This window comes from Abramis brama, assembly GCF_963993115.1.
Source record: "Abramis brama genome assembly, chromosome: 22".
NCBI lineage: Eukaryota > Metazoa > Chordata > Actinopteri > Cypriniformes > Leuciscidae > Abramis > Abramis brama.
This window is the reverse complement of record NC_139984.1, coordinates 25,672,641-25,681,650: the sequence shown is the minus strand read 5'-3', so window position 1 is coordinate 25,681,650 and position 9,010 is coordinate 25,672,641. Positions and strand designations below refer to the sequence as shown.

Below are 9,010 nucleotides of genomic sequence, written 5' to 3'. Positions count from 1 at the left end.
TATATATTTAAACTCCACCTGTCCACCAGCTTGACATATTCTCCCCTGACAGGGTCTGAATGCCAGGCCCAATTTTAGATTAGGGTGGTTGACAGGCCTCTTCTAACACCATTTACTCAGGAACATGAAAGAATATTTCACTCTGATAAAGTTGCAAGTCGTCAACACTTAAGCATTTGCAGAAGCAATAGAAAGCTTACAAGACAGATTGGTCAATTCACATTTAATTACTCTACTGCACTGTTCAACACATTAGAACTGCCATTTGTACAGCAATACTGCCCTCTGCCTTCAAAACAAAGCAGTAAGATCATACTACACTCAAAATTACAAATGACTATTAAAAAAATAACTGTATGATGTTGTATTAATAGAAATCAACTCACTTAGCCTGTGGTGTTAAATTTACCTAAAATCAAATCAATGCAACAAAGATGCATCCCCAAGATGGGTATAAAGGGTCATTAGACAGGAATGAAAACAGGAGAGCATGTAAATATTACAACCTTTTATTTCTTTCAAGAGCATAATAATTATGCAAGATTGACTGTGACAAGCAGGGCGGGGTCGAGAGAGAATGAGACGGTACAACGCGCAGGTGTTGCTCATCATCAATCACACCACCGGCCTCGCACCGTTCTCTCATGGCCCTTGACCCCGCCCTGCTTGTCACATTGACCTTTTAGCCAGTTGACAGCTGGAAAGTGAAGAAAAAGGAAACATAAAAATGACAATGGACAAGAAACAGAACAGGCAGCGGAAGTGAAAAGCATTTCTAATATTCTTCTCCCTCCTCATCTTCTCCGTCCACACTCTCAGCTCCGACCTCCTCGTAATCTTTCTCCAGGGCAGCCATGTCCTCTCTGGCCTCTGAGAACTCGCCCTCCTCCATACCCTCACCCACATACCAGTGCACAAAGGCACGCTTGGCGTACATCAGATCGAACTTATGATCCAGACGAGCCCAGGCCTCAGCAATAGCTGTTGTGTTGCTCAGCATGCACACGGCCCTCTGCACTTTAGCCAGATCACCTCCTGGAACCACAGTGGGAGGCTGGTAGTTGATGCCAACCTTGAAACCAGTGGGACACCAGTCCACAAACTGGATGGAGCGCTTGGTCTTGATGGTGGCGATTGCAGCGTTCACATCTTTGGGCACAACGTCACCACGGTACAGCAGGCAGCAAGCCATGTACTTGCCGTGACGTGGGTCACATTTCACCATCTGATTGGCTGGCTCGAAGCAAGCATTAGTGATCTCAGACACAGAGAGTTGCTCATGGTAAGCCTTCTCTGCGGAGATCACTGGGGCGTAGGTAGCCAGAGGGAAGTGGATACGAGGATAAGGCACCAAGTTGGTCTGGAACTCGGTGAGATCGACATTGAGGGCACCATCAAACCTGAGGGAGGCTGTGATGGAGGACACGATTTGACTGATCAGCCTGTTGAGGTTAGTGTAAGTAGGACGCTCAATGTCGAGGTTCCTACGGCAGATATCATAAATGGCCTCATTGTCTACCATGAAGGCACAGTCAGAGTGCTCTAGGGTGGTGTGGGTGGTCAGGATGGCATTGTAAGGCTCTACCACAGCGGTGGAGACCTGAGGAGCAGGGTAGATGGAGAACTCAAGCTTGGACTTCTTGCCATAGTCCACAGACAGACGCTCCATCAACAGAGAGGTGAAGCCAGAACCGGTTCCACCACCAAAGCTGTGGAACACCAGGAAACCCTGGAGGCCTGTGCACTGGTCAGACTGAAAGACATGATTCATGTTAAAAAGGCACTCAAGTATTATTTTAATTAAACATAATTCAACACAATTAAATTACAATGCCTTTGAAGTTAATTGAATGACTCACCAGTTTGCGAATTCTGTCCAAAACAAGATCAATGAGCTCTTTGCCAATAGTGTAGTGACCACGAGCGTAGTTATTGGCTGCATCCTCCTTTCCTGTGATGAGCTGCTCAGGGTGGAACAGCTGACGGTATGTCCCAGTGCGCACCTCATCTGGACAGACGAGTCATGAGTAAATATTTAGAGAACTAAACATAATGGTAGAAAATATTATAAAAAATGTATACATCCTCTTACCAATGACAGTGGGCTCCAGGTCTACAAACACAGCCCTGGGGACGTGCTTTCCAGCACCAGTCTCACTGAAGAAGGTGTTGAAAGAGTCATCGCCTCCTCCGATGGTCTTATCACTGGGCATCTGTCCATCCGGCTGGATGCCATGCTCAAGACAATAGAGTTCCCAGCAGGCATTGCCAATCTGGACTCCAGCTTGACCAACGTGAACGGAGATGCACTCGCGCTGTGAAGAGAATAGATAGATTTATAGACATTACACACCTTAAGTCAACATTCTTTAATTGCAAGTAATGATTTAACCATTCAATTGCGCATCTTCACAAATTAAAACCACTTTTACTAGATCGTAAAACAAACAAAAGGCTCTTTGATGATGCGCAAGTTAACATATACAGGAATGGAATGTTTGTATACCCAAGCCTTTTTTTTTTTTTAAGTATTGCATTGAAGAAGCACTGATAGAAAATGCCTCCGCTGTGAATCAGAAACTGCTATAGTTGCACAAACCCCTGACCACACAAACAGCTGATGTAACAGACCAGCCCTTGTTTCAAAGAAGGGGGGCGAGTTGGCTTTGTTTTATTATAGTGTAGCCTGCATTCCTTTAAAATTACATCATCAAATTTTAAAGTATATTAGAAGTACAAAAACATATTTTAAGAGTTTCATTAAACACTTAAAATGGAATTTAAAGCACACACAATGTAAAACAGCACTCAAACCAAGCTACAATGTTAATTTTAGTAATGGAAGGGCATTTAAGCCTTGTATATTGTATACAATTTTAACTTAGACAAATCTAAATTGGGTTAAACACCTCTCTGTTTTAGGCTGATCATGCGCATGAACCAGATGGCCACTAAGCATAACCATGAGGAACTTATTAAGGCTTAAACTTCTTGACACAAGAGCACTGAGTTCATCAAGTTTCATTAGAACGCACGTGGTCCTCCTGACTCACTTCCTGTGCCGGTACCCACTGCTAAAGAAGTGACTGTGCAGAATCATCAGAACAAAAGGAGGATGTTTCACTTTAACGTTACACGTCAGTAAATCCTCTTACCTCTTTACAGCGACCTTGATAATGACATTTGCGTTTTTATATGTCATTTCAAGGTAGAAAAAGGCAATTTTTTTTATTGAATTGTGCGCCAAATTATACCAAGCTTCAGGGACGTCATGTTTCTATCCAAGATATATTTTAACCGATTTCCTTAGCATTCAATCAGTTAAACATGTTAAAAAACAACAACAACAAAAAAACAATAATAATAATGATTAATTAATTAATTAATTAACCACGAGTCCAAATACCTAAATTAGACCAATATTATTTCGTAGGTTATGTTTGATGCTTTAAAAAAAATCAGAACCAAAGTATATCACCTAAATGTTAAAATAATAATCCATAATTTTAAATGCACAGTATTATAAGAACCGTTACACAGATGACGTAAAAACACCCAATCTTAATGATAAATAACAATACCTCTTTTATAAATTACACAATTTAAAAACAGCTTTATACTCACCATTTTTAAAAATGAATATTTCGCTTTAAAAAAAAAAAAGAGGAGATAGAAAACCGTAGTTTTTTTCTGTTATTAACGCTCTCACAGGTTGACTTTTATGAGTCTGGTGAGAGAATGAAGTGTTCGGAAAATGCGGGGTGGGAATTTATACTTTTTCTGTTGGTCGTCACAAGGCGGAGCGAGCGCGAGGAGATGTTTCGCTTCCTGTCACATTCCCATTGGTTCGGTTGAGAATCAATGACACCCCATTGGCTGATTCTAACTATTGAACAATAACGTTTGTTTTAGAAAATCTGTTAAAGCCAGGGCGGTACGAACCGGTGTGTAATGATGAATGTTGGTCATAAAAGGGACCTTTTAAAGAAAATTAAGAAAATTTACATTATTTTGTCTTTGATTGGTTTTTGTTTTGTTTAAAATAGGGTGTGTAGCACTCTACATAATTATGGGCATAGATGGCTGTTGTATTTTGCATGTATTTTTCATTAGCTTACCAGTTAAGCAAGTCTTTGACAATAAGTGCATTGATTATTATTTGCATATATAATTATTTGCCATTGAAAAAAAGGCAGCGTTTATATCATTAATCATAGACTTGGCATGAGTAAACTGTCTCAGTAATTCGGATAATGGTTTTAATTTTCATGAGTAAAATAGCCTACACCCATTTTTTTCCCCTTCATTTTATGATAAGTATATGTATTCATCAGAATACCACACAATGATGGCATTTGCATGAAATGTAATGTTATATCTGCACTGCCCACATAGTTACACAGACTGAATTGTTCTCATGGACATGTTGCTGCAGAGAAGAGATCTGATTTGTTTTAAAACCGGATCGTAAAGAATAAAAATAGTTACAAAGTCAAAAAAGTATTTCATTAAAATTATTGTAATTTACTGCAGCAATGTTCAGAATGTTATTGTGTAGGCTAATGTTGCTCTATGTGTTTATGCAGGGCTGCCAACTATTGAGTTTAGTTTAGAGTTTGAATTATGGAAAGGGGTGGATTGGGGGGGATGTAAAAAAAAACCTTGCATCACAATATTGTGGCTGTCAAAACATTTGGTAACTAAACTGATTTTTATTATGTTTAGTGACAACATGTTAATGTTTACATGGTACAATAGACTGGGCTACTGTTATTATGGCTTGACACAAATTTCACAGTATCAATTCAATTAATTCAATTCTTGTGATTTGACTTCGATCTTGATTCAATATCAATTCATTTGGATAATTATTAGCTACAGTAGATACATGTTATTTTTTCTCAAGAAAAAAAATCACCTAATGCTGTTAACATACAGAGATCCCTGTCAGCTGGTATTATTATTAAAAGTTAAAAATAACAACTCAAATGAAATATAATGCGTTTTTATTATAATAACAACAACGTTATAATATTTAATGATATAGCCTAAGTAAAAATATAATAAATATGTAATATAGGCTAGTGCACATATTTTGCAAAATACTCCTCTCTATAGCTATTTTTCTAGCCAACTAATGTGCTATGGTCATTAAATGGCTTTCCTGAGGTAACTGTAACTATATTGTTCTCCATCTGTTTTATTGACTTTTTTCCAAGGTTGAAAAACACTGATTGATCGATATTAGCCTACTGTATGTATGAGGCATACATTTCGGTAAGTTGTACCGTATCTTTTAACATACCTATTGTTCATTCGTGTTTATTTACTATTAACTAGTAAGAGATGATCAGTTCACGAGCCGCTTGAACTGAGGTGCTACAGCGATCTGTCATGTCACATTTACAAGCGCCAAAACGGTATTTAGGCCTATTGTTTGCAGTTCGTAATAAAATTGACAGAATCTGAGAGCTGAGGATTTGTTTAATATCAAAAGTAACCTGCTCTGTCTTGTCTGTCGGTGTAAGTTTCCTCTTTGCTTCGCTATTTTTCTCTGCGTAGGAAAATGGATGTCTGAGAGCATAATGAAAAGTGCGAAAAGCGTGAGTTGGCAGCCATGGATGTTACTTTTTTAAGTTAGGAGAAATGGTTTGTTTATTCTTGAATTCTGCCAAAAGTGTGTCTGATGTGTTCAGAGATTAGAATATAAAGCTTACAAAAGGTTTATTCATAAACTAGCACTGAGACCCAGACTCTATCGTACCTAAATTTAAGGCCAGGAGATTAAATGATTAAATGTCATGTTGAAAAATGGTTGAACTTAAGCATGCTTTCCCACTTTTTTTCAAAACGTTTTATACATTTCAATAATAGTTACACTTCACCTGTTTGGTTGATCTTTAAAACACTACCATTGCTATATCTGTTATACATTATATAATTATACACAACAATTTAACACAAGACACCCTTTAATTAGTTTTAAAGAAGGTTTATTTCAGATGTCCAAAAGAACTGTAACAACAATATTTTTATTGGTTGTGAGGTTTAATTTTCATTTAATCTTCATTTCATTAAATGTTTCCATTTCATGGTTCCTAGATGTCACACTTCTTTCTGTAATTTTAATACTCCTCGCCCTCTTCCTCTCCTTCACCCTCGATGGAGTCGACACCGACCTCCTCGTAATCTTTCTCCAGGGCAGCCATGTCCTCTCTGGCCTCTGAGAACTCGCCCTCCTCCATACCCTCACCCACATACCAGTGCACAAAGGCACGCTTGGCGTACATCAGATCGAACTTATGATCCAGACGAGCCCAGGCCTCAGCAATAGCTGTTGTGTTGCTCAGCATGCACACGGCCCTCTGCACTTTAGCCAGATCACCTCCTGGAACCACAGTGGGAGGCTGGTAGTTGATGCCAACCTTGAAACCAGTGGGACACCAGTCCACAAACTGGATGGTGCGCTTGGTCTTGATGGTGGCGATTGCAGCGTTCACATCTTTGGGCACAACGTCACCACGGTACAGCAGGCAGCAAGCCATGTACTTGCCGTGACGTGGGTCACATTTCACCATCTGATTGGCTGGCTCGAAGCAAGCATTAGTGATCTCAGACACAGAGAGTTGCTCATGGTAAGCCTTCTCTGCGGAGATCACTGGGGCGTAGGTAGCCAGAGGGAAGTGGATACGAGGATAAGGCACCAAGTTGGTCTGGAACTCGGTCAGATCGACATTGAGGGCACCATCAAACCTGAGGGAGGCTGTGATGGAGGACACAATCTGGCCAATGAGCCTGTTGAGGTTAGTGTAAGTAGGACGCTCAATGTCGAGGTTCCTACGGCAGATATCATAAATGGCCTCATTGTCTACCATGAAGGCACAGTCAGAGTGCTCTAGGGTGGTGTGGGTGGTCAGGATGGCGTTGTAAGGCTCTACCACAGCGGTGGAGACCTGAGGAGCAGGGTAGATGGAGAACTCAAGCTTGGACTTCTTGCCATAGTCCACAGACAGACGCTCCATCAACAGAGAGGTGAAGCCAGAACCGGTTCCACCACCAAAGCTGTGGAACACCAGGAAACCCTGGAGGCCTGTGCACTGGTCAGCCTGAGAAGTAAACCTGTTGGTCAGTAACCCAACATAATGTATAATTAATTTTATGTTTGTTTATTTACAACTACCTACCAGTTTGCGAATCCTGTCCAGCACCAGGTCAATGATTTCTTTTCCAATAGTGTAGTGACCACGAGCGTAGTTATTGGCTGCATCCTCCTTTCCTGTGATGAGCTGCTCAGGGTGGAACAGCTGACGGTATGTCCCAGTGCGCACCTCATCTGGATAGATAGGTCATGAGTAAATGTTTAGTAAACTGTGTACTCTGACACACAATATCACAGATAAAATGAAGTCCCATCCTCTTACCAATGACAGTGGGCTCCAGGTCTACAAACACAGCCCTGGGGACGTGCTTTCCAGCACCAGTCTCACTGAAGAAGGTGTTGAAAGAGTCATCGCCTCCTCCGATGGTCTTATCACTGGGCATCTGTCCATCCGGCTGGATGCCATGCTCAAGACAATAGAGTTCCCAGCAGGCATTGCCAATCTGGACTCCAGCTTGACCAACGTGGATCGAGATGCACTCACGCTGTGAAGGAAAGTGCAAAGTTTAAAATCTAACTAAAACAAAAAACATGTAAATATCACTCTCTTGTGAAGCGAAACTTTATTTATTTCATCTCACATCTAAACTTCTAAGGCTACAGCCTGTATATCTTGTTTCTGTGCAGTCGTATCCCAGTGAGATATCATGTTAGATATCATGAGATCACATTACACCCTCAACTGCTGGTTTACTGGTAATGTCCATCAGCTGCATTAGTGATGCTGCCTACATCACCATGAATATTTAACAGCCTCACCAACAGCCCTGAAATGTGATACGATTTCTGAGAATAATTGAAGGCATAGTTCACCCAAAAATGAAAATTGTGTCATCATTTACTCACCCTCAAGATGTTCCAAACCTGTATGAATTTCTTTCTTCTGCTCGACACAAAAGAAGATATTTTGAAGAGTGTCGATAACCAAACAGTTGATGGACCCCATTGACTCGGAGGTCAATGGGGCCCATCAAATGTTTGGTTAAAAAATAAATTCATACACCCAGGTTTGGAACAACTTGAGGGTGAGTATATGATGACATAATTTTCATTTTTGGGTGAACTATCACTTTAAATTTAATCGCGCTACTCTAATAAACTTTTTTAATTATATTCTTAATAGGACATATGATTCAAATAAATAACTGACCAACGACCATATCCTTTGGGAGGCGCTGCATCTCTTTTTTTGTCCATGATTCAAAATGACACCACACCGGACAGTATGGAGGAGACGGCTACACCCAGATCATTTATGCGGCTCTGTTCTCTTTGTTGTCTCGTTCTAGCGTGCATCACACCCCTAATAAAACCTTTCTTATTTTTCACAATCTTTCTTAGGTTATTAATGCATCAATGACTACACGTAAAATGCACACATTTAAATACATACATTAGCTTAATAAAAAAATAATAATAAAAAAAATACATTATTTACTAAATCATCCTACCGCTTTTTTGCAGAATACGTATAGAGGTGTAACGTTATTTTCTTGTTCCATATTCTATTTTATAACCAAAATATTATACGCATAATACACAGTAAATACGTTGAATGAAAATATTTGTTTCTATTATAAGCAATATGAAGTATATGAAATTATGCTCACCATTGTTTCTGGAAGTGTTGCTTGGCCGGGCGAGAAAGATTCTCAACGGAGAGATCTTACAGTTCGACAACGAGGGGTCGATGTAAGAATAATAACGTTATAACGGACTGACCTCACTTTATATACGTGTTGTCCTGGCGACTACGTTTCTCACATTTGATTGGTCAGACGCGATGAGTTCTGCCAAGTTCAGAAGGCTAGACTAATTTCTATTGGTTGTCAGAAAGATTAGGCTTAGTGA

General features: G+C 40.0%; 2 protein-coding genes across 2 annotated transcripts; both read right to left on the bottom strand.

The window, feature by feature from the left end:
- Positions 1–493: 493 nt before the first annotated feature.
- Positions 494–3,760, bottom strand: LOC311072875 (tubulin alpha chain-like). The gene is made up of 4 exons (XM_084098202.1): positions 3,625–3,760; positions 2,093–2,315; positions 1,860–2,008; positions 494–1,753 (listed from the first exon to the last, which is right to left on the bottom strand). The coding sequence occupies exons 1-4, from the start codon at positions 3,625–3,627 to the stop codon at positions 776–778; spliced, it is 1,353 nt and encodes a 450-aa protein (XP_083954328.1). The 5' UTR covers positions 3,628–3,760; the 3' UTR covers positions 494–775.
- A 2,211-nt stretch (positions 3,761–5,971) lies between these two features.
- Positions 5,972–8,909, bottom strand: LOC311073913 (tubulin alpha-1A chain-like). The gene is made up of 4 exons (XM_084100030.1): positions 8,770–8,909; positions 7,422–7,644; positions 7,185–7,333; positions 5,972–7,106 (listed from the first exon to the last, which is right to left on the bottom strand). The coding sequence occupies exons 1-4, from the start codon at positions 8,770–8,772 to the stop codon at positions 6,126–6,128; spliced, it is 1,356 nt and encodes a 451-aa protein (XP_083956156.1). The 5' UTR covers positions 8,773–8,909; the 3' UTR covers positions 5,972–6,125.
- Between the last annotated feature and the right edge of the window lie 101 nt (positions 8,910–9,010).

Bases quoted from the DNA above. Each gene is read 5' to 3' on its own strand.
- LOC311072875 (XM_084098202.1), bottom strand. The intron at 2,009-2,092 runs GTAAGAGGATGT...TCGTCTGTCCAG, and splicing joins CCTGGAGCCCACTGTCATTG to ATGAGGTGCGCACTGGGACA. The intron at 1,754-1,859 runs GTGAGTCATTCA...CATGTCTTTCAG, and splicing joins TGGACAGAATTCGCAAACTG to TCTGACCAGTGCACAGGCCT.
- LOC311073913 (XM_084100030.1), bottom strand. The intron at 7,334-7,421 runs GTAAGAGGATGG...CTATCTATCCAG, and splicing joins CCTGGAGCCCACTGTCATTG to ATGAGGTGCGCACTGGGACA. The intron at 7,107-7,184 runs GTAGGTAGTTGT...TTTACTTCTCAG, and splicing joins TGGACAGGATTCGCAAACTG to GCTGACCAGTGCACAGGCCT.